General features: G+C 33.4%; 1 protein-coding gene across 6 annotated transcripts in view; it reads right to left on the bottom strand.

The window, feature by feature from the left end:
• The window catches only part of LOC131075948 (alpha-mannosidase), a 318,620-nt gene extending 310,640 nt beyond the window's left edge, over positions 1 to 7,980 (bottom strand). For 4 of the 6 annotated variants that reach the window (XM_058012933.2, XM_058012930.2, XM_058012932.2 and 1 more), the window contains exon 1: positions 7,477 to 7,980. In XM_058012933.2, coding sequence (XP_057868916.2) covers positions 7,477 to 7,683 — 207 coding nt within the window. In that variant the 5' untranslated portion in view covers positions 7,684 to 7,980. Of the gene's footprint in view, positions 1 to 5,997; positions 6,096 to 7,476 lie in introns of those variants that run through there. The other 2 variants (XM_058012931.2, XM_058012934.2) reach the window with 2 other exon arrangements.
• Between the last annotated feature and the right edge of the window lie 6,515 nt (positions 7,981 to 14,495).

The following is a 14,495-nucleotide window of genomic DNA, read 5'->3' as shown; positions in this document are numbered from 1 at the left end:
ATAGAAGACTAGGCCACCTAAATTTTCGAGCTTTATCATCAATGGGAGACCTTGTCACAGGTTTACCTAAGCTAAAGCAATATCATTCAGGGGCATGCACAGGATGTGCCCTAAGCAAAAATACTAAGGGTGCTTTCCAGAATAGTACTAGGAAAACAAGTAAAGTCTTAGAGTTAATTCATTCTGATGTATGTGGACCTATGTCTGTAAATTCATTGGGGGGATTTTTGTATTATGTGATATTTGTAGATGACTACTCTAGGAAAACCTGGATCTACTTTCTGAAATGCAAAGAATCACAAGAGATCCTTAATAGGTTTAAAGAATTCAAATCATTAACAGAAAACTACTTAGGAAACAAAATTAAAACCCTTAGAACTGATAATGGGGGGGAATACACATCAGAATTATTTAAAGAGTTTTGTAAAAATTCAGGGATTAAGAGGGAGTTAAACAATACCTTACAACCCTCAACAAAATGGGATAGCAGAAAGGAAAAATAGGACAATCGTTGAAGCTGCCAAATCTATGATTCTTGATCAGAATCTAAATATCAATCTTTGGACAGAAACAACTAGCACTGCAGTATACATTCAAAACAGATGTCCTCACTCTCATCTTGAAGACAAGACCCCTGAAGAAGTCTTTACAAAATCAAAACCAGATATAAGCCACCTTAGGATTTTTGGATGTCCAGTGTATAGTCATGTACCTAAGGAGAAAAGATTAAAATTAGAACCCTCTGGAAAGAGAGGAATCTTTGTAGGATACAGTGAAACCTCCAAAGCCTACAGAATATATATACCCGACCAAAAGAACATTGAACTAAGTAGGGATGTGATCTTTGAGGAAAACTTAGCCTTCAAAAGAGCCCAAAGCTCTCTAGATCCTAAAGTCCATATTCCTAACCCCAGCTTAGATAGAGATCCTACTCCTGAGCTTCAGAGGGAGAATCCTGAGGAAACTATGAGGGAAACTTTAAGTCCACCTAGAGAAAACCTCAAGAAAAGACCACTATGGGCCACCAAAACTGTAGAAGAAGCTCAGAAGTTTGCTGCTCCCTTAGGAACCTTCAGAGAAAGAAAAAGGCCTAATAAATTTACTAGCTATGTTGCACTTATGAATGACCTCTCTAAAGCTGAACAAAGCAATGTATCGGATGCACTTCAACATCAAGTATGGAAAGATGCCATGTCTAAAGAGTATCAATCCATTATGAAGAACGATGTTTGGGAGATTGTTCCTAGACCAACCAAGAAATTTGTGGTTTCATCTAAATGGTTGTTCAAAATCAAACATGCTGCAGACAGCAGTATTGAAAAACACAAGGCCAGATTTGTAGCTAGAGGCTTCTCACAAAGGGAAGGAATAGATTATGAAGAAACCTTTGCACCAGTTGTCAGGTATACCTCAGTAAAAGTTGTATTAGCCATTGCAGCAGCAAAAGGATGGAAGGTACACCAAATGGACGTTAAGACAGCTTTCCTAAATGGCGAGATCTCACAAGAAGTCTACCTAGAGCAACCTGAAGGCTTTGAAATTCATGACACAAAGTCTCATGTGTGTAGACTCAAGAAAGCTCTCTATGTGCTCAAACGGGCTCCCAGGGCATGGTATGAAAGAATAGACACCTATCTCTCAGGACTAGGTTTTTCCAAAAATGATGCAGACCCTAATCTCTACTACAAAAGAAATAAAGATGATATGCTAATATTGATCTTATATGTTGATGACTTATTAATCACAGGAAGTGATCAACTTATAAAACAATGCAAAAATGATCTATCTAAAGAATTTGATATTAAGGACTTAGGATTCCTTCATTACTTCCTAGGGTTAGAAGTATGGCAGAATTCTGACAACATCATACTAAACCAAGAAAAGTACACTTTGGATATTTTGAAGAGATTCAGAATGCTAAATTGTAGACTCATGACCTCTCCTATGGAAACCAACTTACATAAACTTAAAGAAGCAGCAGCAGAGTCACAACCCACTGATTCTACTCAATACAGACAGATGATTGGGTCCCTGATGTATCTGGTAAATACAAGACCACATATCTGTTATGCAGTCAATGCTCTAAGTCGGTTTATGTGTGAACCAAAGGAGATACACCTAGTTGCAGTGAAGCACATTATGAGGTACCTACAAGGTACTCTAAACCTTGGTCTCAAATACAAGAAGGTTGAGATAGACTTACATGGATTTACAGATTCAGATTGGGCTGGAAGTGTAATAGACAAGAAAAGCACCTCAGGGTGTTGCTTCAGTCTAGGTTCAGCTATGATATCTTGGATCAGCAGGAAGCAATCTTTTGTAGCTCAAAGTTCCACCGAGGCGGAATACATTGTAGCTTCTATGGCTGCCCAAGAGGCAGTATGGCTCAAGAAGTTGCTTGTAGGATTGTTTGGAGAACCTATGAAACCCACTGTTATACACTGTGACAATCAGAGTTGCATAAAACTTTCAGTAAACCCAGTGTTTCATGACAGATCCAAACATATTGAGATTCCATACCACTATGTGCAAGATATGGTAGATAGGAATGCAATCCAACTAGAATATGTTTGTACAGGAGATCAAACTACAGACATTCTGACCAAACCCCTTTCCAGAGTGAAGGTTGATCACTTTAGAAAAGGTTTAGGTATGACAAAAAGGTAAATTGCTTTGTAATCTATATTTGCATACCTATAAGATGTTTAATGTGTAAACCTCTTTGTCATGTTAGACAATTTTTTGGATTCTATCCCTTGGGTTCACATCTAAGAGGTGACGATCTCTCAAGATAGTGAACACTTGTATGGGGACATTATAAGGTGACGATCTTATAATGTCCAAACCAGTTATCATGTTGGATCTCTGGTATGTCATGGATGTGCCATGATTGTGTTGTGATAAAACATTTGTATAAAGTGTTAGTGCACTTATCACAACTAGGATAAGGTGAGATATTAATCTTTCTCATATGATTATCCTTAAGTATTGCGTGTAGGCAATACTGATATCACATGCTTAGGTGATATCCTATCAATCGCAAGATTGATGTGATTAACTTCAGTATCACGTGTTTAGGTGATACTACATACCAAATGATTAGATGGTATGATTTCCATGAATGACTAAAATGATCACTATCAATTAAATTATGATGCTTGAATATATTGTCTACATTCATCTTACCTAGCTAAGAGGGAGTGTTAATACATAATAGCTTCGGTAAGATAAATGATTGAATGAGAGATAAATGAAGTCTCTCATTCAATCATTTATCATATCGATAACTATGATAAAACCATCAAGCAATTAATTCATCCTTGATAGCAATTCTATATTTGCATATGAGCAATCTATTGATGATCACACTATGTATCTTCCTCATGTTCATCTATCTAATGAATTCTGTATTTAGATGAATATCAACTAAACATAAATGATGATGACACCGATTAATATATACCGAATTGAATATATATTATATCGGGTTACATGTAATATTATATCGGAGTGCATATAATATATATCGGGTTGCATATATATATATCAGGTGGCAATGTATTAATCACCGATAATTATCGGTGTGTTAGTCTACATTGATAGTTATCGGTTGTAAAGGCTAACACACCGATAACTATCGGCTGTTAGCATTGACAGCCACCGATATACTATCGGTTATTAGCTTGGGTTAAATACACCGATGAACTTCGGTTATGATCACCGATTGACATTTACCGTAACATGTTTTTGTTAAGTATAAAAAAAAGGTACAATCAAGTAATGTCTTGATCGGTCATGACCGATCAAGGCATTGCTTGATCGTGCCTCCTTTGTCATATACTTATAGTAAGCGGCATTCTTGAGATAGGACATAGAAAATATTAAATGCTCCTCTCATCTGCCACAAGAAAGAAAGAAGATAGTTAGACATATACAATAAGAACTTAATAATACAAATCAGATAATAGAATTATAACTTGCATATTGAATGTAAATTGAACATCATTTACAAAATCAAACTCTTTCATCCTAATGATGGTTCACTAAGTGTGACCCAAAACGTTGATACAAAAATCTTTACACTGTTGAATCCAGAAACATATCACAATCAATAGCATGGACTGTGGAAATTTGATAAATTTAATTGATGCCCTTCATGGGAGGGAATTGTGTTTCAAATCAAACTCTTTCATCCTGATGATGGTTCACTAAGTGTGACCCCAAATGTTGATGCAAAAATCTTTACACAGTTGAATCCAGAAATATATCACAATCAATAGCATGGACTGTGGAAATTTGATAAATTTAATTGATGCCCTTCATGGGAGGGAATTATGTTTCAAATCAAACTCTTTCATCCTGATGATGGTTCACTGAGTGTGACCCGAAATGTTGATGCAAAAATCTTTACATAGTCGAATCCATAAACATATCACAATCAATAGCATGGACTGTGGAAATTTGATAAATTTAATTTTGGATTAGAGTTGCAATATATTAAAGCGTCTTTAGATTATGTGCCTCCATTCTTCACTACTTGAATCCTATCCTCATAGGCGCTCCCCCCTTCCTGGATGATTGTAAATGTCTTCTTATATCATATTATTGGAATGATAAGTCACGATGCCAAAAGACATGTCTTAATAGCATCTTCTTTCCTTAATGCTAATTGCACCACTAATCGCTGCATTGCATCCTTTACGTTAATCACCTCTTTTCATTATGTTATCGATTAGCCTTCTTGCTAATCATGGTCTTCTTAAACAGATCGCTAACCAGAATATTGATATTATTACGTACTTTCTAATTATCGATTAGATAATATAGTTAAAGGATGCGGAGTTGTAAACAACTGATGGGAATCGGTATTGTAAGTGTGTGGCGGCCATTAGAAGAGGTTGTCGTTGTTGATCTCATTAATATTCCCTTAATTCTGTATAGACAATCACTCTTTCCTTAAATTGATAGTCTCTATGACTAGTCAACGATATTCAACGCTGATCTTAACCACTCCTTAGTAATGCTCGAATCACTATTAATGTCTTTCGTACCAATACTGCTGCTCATGACGATAATATCCTTCCTTACTTGCTGACCATATGGGAATCAGTCACGGTCTATTGATTATATTAAAAATATTATTATAGCTGGTCAAGGGTGACATTCCTTAGCAATACTAAGTTTGGTCATTCTCTTTAACCTAGATATGGGTGATGATTCTGTAATGTCCCTGATGCATATTAAGCTTGACGATTCATTATTGATGATAATAATACGATCAGCCTTTTGAGGTTGATGAAGAATATTGAGTTTGTTAATTCTTATGATTGTCGATACATATGTCGACTGGGCTATTCACTGTCTCTGTTTGAGACTCTTTACCTGTCCATGTACCATTCCCTTCTCCTTATCATTTATCACTTCATCCCTTGATAGTCCTTGCATTACTCGTTAATTCCGCGGCACCATAGTTTTACGGCAATCTTCGTGTTCCCCTCAAGGATGGATAGTTTTCCCTCCTTAATTGACATTTGTCAATAATGGTCAACAAGGGTATATAACACCCACCTTTTATTTGATTATCATTTCTGCAATTTTGTCTCTTTTAGAGACTCCACAAAATTGAGGAATACTAACGATGTAATGTCCAATTTTGGGGACATTACAGGATACAACATACCCAAAAGGTGGGTTCTAAGAACATGGTACTTCGATGTAGGCACTATTTTGTATGGTCATTTGGTTGTTTCTTGTCCATAGGTAGAACAAACAAAACAAAATACTTCAACTACCACAGTCCCTCCATCCCAACAAAAGGATACATGATGGAAATAGTGATAGCACGAAGAGCATTGTTAGGTTGATTCACATGAAACAAGCTAGGAAAGGAAAATCTACAAGAGGTACAATAGTATTCTCTGCTAGAACTTTCAAAATCTAATAAGTGTGCAACACAATCCATTGCTCTTCTTGTACAAAATATTTAATTAAAAATACCTGAAGATCTGGAACACCATTATACACTAATACATGGGAATCTCAAATTCATCTTGAGCAAAATTATTGAAAGAGAAAGACATCTGAGTTGCAACAAGAATCCTCGCAACAAGAAAAGAAGTGAAACAAAAAGTAAACCCTACCTCCTCATTTACTAATTACACCTAAAAGTATGCAATAGTTGGGTTCAGAATAAAGGATATGCTAATATTTTTGCATTAATGGATGTAAAAAGTGACAGTCTACTCTCCATATTAGCTATTGCCGATTCAGCGGCCATTAATTATATAATAATGTCTTTCTATTAATCTAGTTGTATATTTACCCACCCAAAATGAAAAGGAAATCAGACTTACTGAAATTTCAATAAAATGAAGTAAAACATTTTAAATTAATTACAAAATATTTACAACTAGTAGCATTAAAACTCTTAGAATAGAGTTGAATGGGTCAAGCTTAAGAAGTAAAAGCAAATACACTTCCCAAATGGAGCTCTATCTGTATTGGTTTCTTGATTGCATGTGTTAGTGGTCTGCAGCTGTATTGTATTTTTTATTTTTGTCCCTTCCTCTTTTTGACCCTCTTGAAGATTTTCTCAAGACTTTCTAGTATACTGATATACTCTCAAGTCCCATTAACGTACTTTTGGTCACAGATGAACATTAATATAATTTATTTCTGTCTTTCTTTTTAGATTCAAGCCCATAATAAACATCATGGTGAAGTGCTGAAATAAAGTAAAATTATACAATACCCAGTACGCTGGGTGGAGGAGGTGGACATACCCCTCAATTGTGACGTTGATTAACTGAACCATTAAAACTAATCTAGTACAACAGAGAAGAAAAACATTTACTTTTTAAAATGGCAATAATTACAAATTAACATTAATATAGTGATGAAAATAAATGAACAGTAATTTCAAATTGAACTAAATTTTCAGATGCAAATCTCGGTTAGTTTGGAATCAAAGCTTACCCACAAAAGAGAATTTAGCAGATCATCTCCAAAAATTAATCAAACAATCTTAATAGAAAGATTTTAATGACATCCACAAAACTAAACAGTCTATAAGACCAAGAAAAACATTCTTAATTTATCTTCATAACATTCTTAATTTATCTTCATGTTCTTTTCCATCCTAATATTAATTTTGACAAGAAATCTAGCCGTCTGATTAATCTTTTCTTCCTCCAATAACCGATGCTCATTGTCAACTTTCCAGCCTTTTTCATACTGAGAACAGATATTCTCAGAAGTAAACTAAAATTTCTATATAAAATACATATTATTAACAAAATCCAGCAGAGGAAAAACTTTCAATAAACAAAATTGTCTAATTTCGTCTTAGTTGCGAGCCTTATGACCATCAGTATCTGGCGCCTTTACTGATATGTTTCAATTTCTTGGCCAGCTTTCAATTTTTTTTAAAAAAAATTGTTACTAAAACTCTAAAAGCATGAAATGGATGCAACTAACTTGTATAGAATTGTTGGAGCCGATATAATATTGGTCGACAGTCTTCAGCCATCCAACATCATCGTGAGTGTGGGGAACCAGATGAACATTCAATTTTCCTGCAACTACTCCACTTGTAGTATTGTACTGTGGTAAACCAGCATTTGCATTTAACGCCATTAGCGCTAACAAAAGAATCAAACATTCCACGCCTTCTCTCGACGACATCACGAAACTTCTTTTGCTCCTTCCTTTTCCTCTGCAGAGGAGGTATAAATATAACAAGAATGGAACTCGCAAAGTTGGTCATGACGGTAATTACGATTCTCCTCTGTCTTCTTCTATTTTATGTCTTTTACGGGTGAATTTGCTTCTACCATTTGCCTCCAACTTGGTAAAATCCGCCTGAAATTGATTGCAAGAGGGGGGCATTGAAAGTGATTAATTTCCAGAGCATCACTGGAAGTCGTTTTCTGAGTTAGTGAATTTGAATCGAATAAAAAACAGGGCACAAGATGATCAGTAGCAACATCTTAAGATAAGCGACAATCATGCGTATTTTTTTATTTTATTTATTATTATAGTGGTGAAAATTGTATATTTTTTCGTTCCAGATTTATTTTGATTCATGTGTCTCTATTATATAGAATTAATTATATTCCACATCCGGACCTACGATGGACCTACGATGGAGTAGTCCAAGAAGGGTCAGTAGCTCAGTGGTAGAGCACTCGAGCAATGTATGGAAGGTCCTAGGTTCGAATCCTAGCTGATCCATGTCTCGACATGGTATCAAAGTCAGGGCCATGCTAGGAGCCCCAAGCACACGAGAGGTGTGGCTTAAGGGGGGGTGTTGGTGTTGGAAATAAGCCACACCCAAACTAACCCTAGTCCTAGTCCAAGAGGGTCCCTAGTCCTAGGTTTGAGTCCTAGCTGGTCTATGTCTCAACAGTCTCTATTATATAGAGAATTAATTATAGAATTATGAGTCAATAATAAGAAATATAAATATATTGTTGTTCTTAGTATTTTGTTGTATTGGGAAAAATATTATTACAGAATTATGAGTCATCAATAATATATCTCACTTGAAAGTATTTTGTTGTATTGGAATTTCTTTTTTTAACAAAATAATTTGGAAGATTAAATAATATTTTTTGGGCGAGACAATATATCAATGGAAAGTATAGAATTAATTATAGAATTAAGAGTCAGCAATAAGAAATATAAATATATCTCAATTGTAAGTATTATATTGTATTGGGAAAAATAAATTTTTTAAGTGAAATAATTTGGAAGATTGAATAGTATTTTTTGGTGAGACAATATATCAATAGAAAGTAGAGAATTAATTATAGAATTAGGAATCAACAATTAGAAATATAAATATATCTCTCTTGTAAGTATCTTGTTGTATTGGGAAAAATAGCTTTTTTAAAATGAGCCAATTATAGAATGATGAATCAGCAATAAGAAATATAAATATATCTTGAGTTGTAAGTATTTTGTTGTGTTGGGAAAAAAAACTTTTTAAAATGAATCAATTTGAAAGATTAAATAATATTTATTAGTGAGACAATGTTTAACAATTAATTAGAACATATGCATTTAATTCAATAACATTTGTTTAACATTGAATGAAAATAGTTTTGAACAAATGGATTGAAATATTTCATGTGTATGTGTGAAAACATAATTGTACAAACATTTAATTTAATTTATAAGAAGTGAATGTAATTATTGATTTCACTTGAAAAAAATGAACGTTGTCTTAATTTTTTCAATGACATTTAAAAATCAAAAACTCTCAAAGAAATTGTATTGATCTATTGAAACTAATCATTGTCAACAAATACACAAATCTCTATAAAAAAAGACCTCACTCAAATTCTAATAAATTGATAACATTACTAATAAGCAATATTAATACAAGCTACCAAAAAAAAATTACCATCACAAAAAAAATTTATCAATTGTGAGTAATGTAGTAATGTAAAAGGAAGTCCATTATAGCAAGTAGCAAACAACATGAACAAGCCAACATGGCCCCGAGCAAGACAAACTAAATTGATGGAAGTTCACACTTCAATAAGAAAAAAAATAAACATGAAATTTACTATATAAATCTAGAATTCAAACATTTATTCATTTTTATATAATCCCCTACATTTAAACAAGTGCAATGCTTATCACAATCATTTTGGCCATTAATTTAAATCCTAATGTCAAATAATTTTACAACGTCATATAATTTATCAATGAATTAATGGGTTTAAAAGCCCATAAGGAAAACCTATCAACTAACTAGTGTGTTAAAAGGATGACTTTCACATGAAAATTGACAAATAACTTGATCTTAAATTATGTTATCATTTACACTCATTCTCAATATAAGGCTTAATCATTTTGTGACCCTAATCACACTCTTGTTATCCAACAACTTATGTTATTAATTATCCTAAGATATATCATGTGTAAATCTTCTAACTATTAAATTAACCAACTTCTATTGTGATGTCAATTTATTAGTAAAACTTTTTTGTTTGTAACTTGTATGATTCAAGGATTCATGTGTTCATAGTTCTTAATCAAGAATAATTCTTCTTTAACCCTAATGTGTGATTTCAATGGTAGAGATCTGATTTTTATTTTGTGTTTGTGATTATGTTTATAATTTACACTTAATAAATCGTAAAGTGGGTGTTAGTAGTTTCATATGTAGGACTCCTTGCACAATTCTTTTCATTGTTTGGTTTGCCATATTTGAATGGGTTTTATAGACAAGTGAAATTGACATATTGTTATTCCTTCTGTAATTAAACATTTACATTTGATTAATTAAATTCAATATTCCTTCTAAAATTAATCAACTAATATTTTATTATCATTTAATTAATGAAAGCACTATTCATCTAATCGTATTTCTACAACCTAATCTATACTTTTTACTCCTAGAATTCACCTTAAACAAATAAATATAAATATTTATTTACATAAGTCTATCCCATCCAATCCTTAAAAAAAAAATTATTGAATTTTCGCCTATTTTTTAATCAACTAATCAAACTCCAAATGCCTAAATATAGAAGTTCCCCTAAATACCTACAAATTGTCATTAAGATGTTTATTAGTTGACATCATTTACAATACAATTACAAGCATTTGCAATACAATACAATTCATGCCAAACCTTTATTACAAGTATACCAACAAATATGGTAAGAGGTTATATTATACTAGAATGTTGTCACAATTCATAATAAGAAGTTATCCTAAATACTTACAAATTGCCATTGAGATACGTATCAACTAACATCATTAAAATATTGTGGCCTTTACCAAATATTTATTACAATCATACCAACAAATCCGGTAAGAGGAAACCCTATACTAGAATTTTGTCACAATTCATAATATAGAATTTCCCCTAAATACCTACAAAATGCCATTGAGATGTTTATTAATTGTCATCATTTACAATACAAGTTTACAAAATATTTTTTTTCTATAGGTGGCTAAACTAAGAGGATTTGAAATCGTAAGCATTCCTTGGCACTTATAGGTAGAAATTTGACCCTTTATTTAGAATACACATGTACGCGCATGTGCGCACGCCCACACACACACACACATTTTTCTTGGTCACTTAATTGCTTGCAAGAAGCTAATAGAGAATAGGAGGTCATACATATGACATGCAAGAGAAGTGAAATCGCATGATGGGTACAATCGAGCCTGTGTGAAAAATCATCAACATCTAGACTCAACCATTACATTAACGATAAATTGGACTTCATCATCCACCATTAAAATTACAAGAAGATTATTTCCCTTGGGATCAATGGTTTTATGCACTGAATTACTCTTAGAGTAGTTATAGGAATCAAATTCGATCATTAAAGGAATTTTTGGAAGATTTGGTGAATAATGGAGGCAATCTAGAGTAGAATGAGAGGTTATAATGAAAGTATGGAATTCCATTAAAACTCTACAAACAAATGAAAATGAATAAAAGAAGCAATATGGAGAAATATGGGATCTTCCTATAAAATTGGAGGGTGGGATGAAACATTGGAAATAGAATTTTAGAATTCCACTAACATTCTATAGGAAAAGCATCAAATGGGATTAAGAAAAGATGGAAGGACGAGAGGTAAGAATTGGACATGAGGATGAAAGTCTAGTAGTCCATCATAACTCAACATTTGAAAGAATAAATATGAGTGAGATAAGCATGTAGGAAAAATATAAGCAAAGGATGTACAACTTGAGGTAGTAACATCCCAAATTCTAAAGGAACTATACATGATATGAGGAAATGAATGTTGAAACCATTGAGAAAATTTACAAGAATTTAATGCAGAATTGGTGGTCAAGAGAAGAGGTTATGATGGTGTTGGTTGAAAATTTTGTACACCTGGGGGATGTGCAAAATCGTGGTTTCAGCCACAGTGTGTGAGTATGATACTCTCCTAATTTAGGGAAGGCTCCCCCTATCTACAAACTAAACTAATCTAATATGGGTGAGATAGCAGTCTTTCTTCTTCTTTCAAGAAAAACTATACTTTTTTCTCTTCATAGAAAAACAATAGTAATTGGAGATAAATAACAGCAAATACAGAAATGAGATTTTTTGTAGAATTTTTGGAACATAAAGGGAAGCAAATTTTCCATGAAAGCACAAAGACCTTTGTCACTTCCCTAGGATGGGAAAACAAAAAGAAAGCTCAAAGTCTTCAACTATTTATTCTCCTATCAACATTTTTAGATGATTTTCTGGTAACCAAGCATAGAATGTAGCAGCTCAAAGTCTAACTACATAATGCACTACACCTTACATGCACAAGTCTTAAAAATAGAAGCAGGACAAAGTCTACAAGTTATCTTCCCACCTGAGCTTTCCACACTAGCTTAAAATATGATAAGTAGCTCAAAGTCTGCAAGACCAAATCTGAAAACCAAACATATAACTCTAAATACAATTAGCGGCTCAAAGTCTACAAGATTGAATTTAAACCCCTCTTGAACAATAGAACCAAACTCATAATCAACTCCAAAAAATGTTGTCACATAACAACTTGAATTGGCACAAAGTATCAACACAAATTGCCTCTTTTATTGAAAGCAATTTGATTTGCATCTAAGCTCAAAGACTTAGAGTGCACATACAAACTGGCAAAATTTTGTTGCATTGCCAAAAGATCTAAAAATTACTTCAATAGACCCCCTCAAGTATTTATGGAAAATGAACCTTGAGAAAAAGGTGGGAGGATCCTAACTAACTTGAGAAATTCTCTCAACCACCATGACTTATTCCAACTACTAACTAAGACTTATTCAAAATTACAAGTCCTATTCTAAATTGACTTGTAATCAGCTTACTTGTAATTACAAAAGTGCAAGTGATAAACTTGTAATTACAAATTTATTTATTTTTACAAGTAAACTTGTTAAAACAAAATTACGAATACAAAATTGAAACTATTTTATGTGTTCGAAGACATGACTCTAACTACATCATCCTTTGTTTTGAAAATTTTCATGCTGCTTCAGGATGCTAGAATTTAAGTATTCAAGATTAGTGAAGACATCTCAAACCGGAACGGGAATTTGCACTCTTGATAATCTCTGTGTCTTTAACCAACAAACTCCAACCTTTCACATGCTTGGAGTAATACCATTTCTTCAAGAGGGAAAAGGTTGCCTTCCTCTTTTCATGTCATGACCATTTCATGAATTGTTTTTGTATCTCTTCTTTGTATCATCCTCCAATCTTGGAATCTTCTTGCAAAATAAGGCCCATGCCTTAATCCATTGATTTGGTAGGTCGTGTGTGCAAACAAGACTAACAAGAGAAGGGATAAATTGATGCAAAAATGGGCTCACAAGTGAATTTCGGGTTCTAGAAGCTGCATTACATGTGTGGAAAAACAAGAGCATTAACTTACAATTGTGGAGAACAAACATGCAACTTCATATGTGTAATGGGTAACTACAAGTTTTCACTTGTATTTGGACTTTTAAGACTCGTTTTCAAGTGTTTTTGAGTGCATTTTGGACCAATTTCGGGTTATGGAAGGCTGACTGCAAGTCAAGACACAATTGCAACCGGGTTTCAAAATTCCAACTGCAAGTAGACTTTAAATGGGAAAAAAGAATAAAGGTGTGAAATGAATGGATGAAATGGGGTTTTGACATGAGAGGAAAATGGAAACAATGATTTTGACCGATAATGGCAAACTTTATGTTTCAAAGAAAAACACATTTTCAGCTTGACAACTTTGGAAGGGAAAAAACTTCAATTTGTAATCAGATTTATAAAACTCAAAATCTTGCTTGGTCAAAACAACTGCGCTTGGGAGAAATTGTAATGCTCTTATAAATAGGTGAAGAAGCCAACACAGTTGTATCCCATGCAGAAAACAAATTGGTTTTGCATTTAATTCATTCCACAAAAAATGGCTTGGAAGGAGAGTTACATTTGGTGCCAAACACTCTTCAATGAATGAAAGATGTAAAACGTGTTGCAAATGTGGAAACAATGGTAGACTATAGGCGCCCCAAACATGAAACACACTCAGCAAAAACAAAGCTGAAAAATTCACATTAATGTGCAAAACGTGTTTGCCAAAACCATTGAATCTCAAAAACGTGGAACCAACCATCGATCTCCAACAGCATGGCAAGAATGTGGGATGGATTCAAGGGAATGATGCCACAAAAATTAGATTTGTGAAATCAAGAATGCAAATCGGGTTCTTCCTCTCCAACTACAAGCAAATGTGCCCTCCAAAGATGCAATCGGGTTTTTAAAACCCCTTTACAAGTTTTAAATTGCATTACTTTTCCTTCTCTTGAGAAAAAACGGGTTTGAAAGGAAGAAGAGAAAAAAGAAATTAAAAAACAACTTGTAATAGGGAAATAAAATCCTCATTACAAGTTTTAAAAACATAAAGGAACATAAAGACTTGTAATAGGGAAATAAAATCCCTATTACAACTAAAAGCAACACATAAAAACTTGTAATAGGGAAATAAAAT

This window comes from Cryptomeria japonica, chromosome 9 (genome assembly GCF_030272615.1).
Source record: "Cryptomeria japonica chromosome 9, Sugi_1.0, whole genome shotgun sequence".
Taxonomy (NCBI): domain Eukaryota; kingdom Viridiplantae; phylum Streptophyta; class Pinopsida; order Cupressales; family Cupressaceae; genus Cryptomeria; species Cryptomeria japonica.
This window is presented reverse-complemented; position numbering and strand designations above follow the sequence as displayed.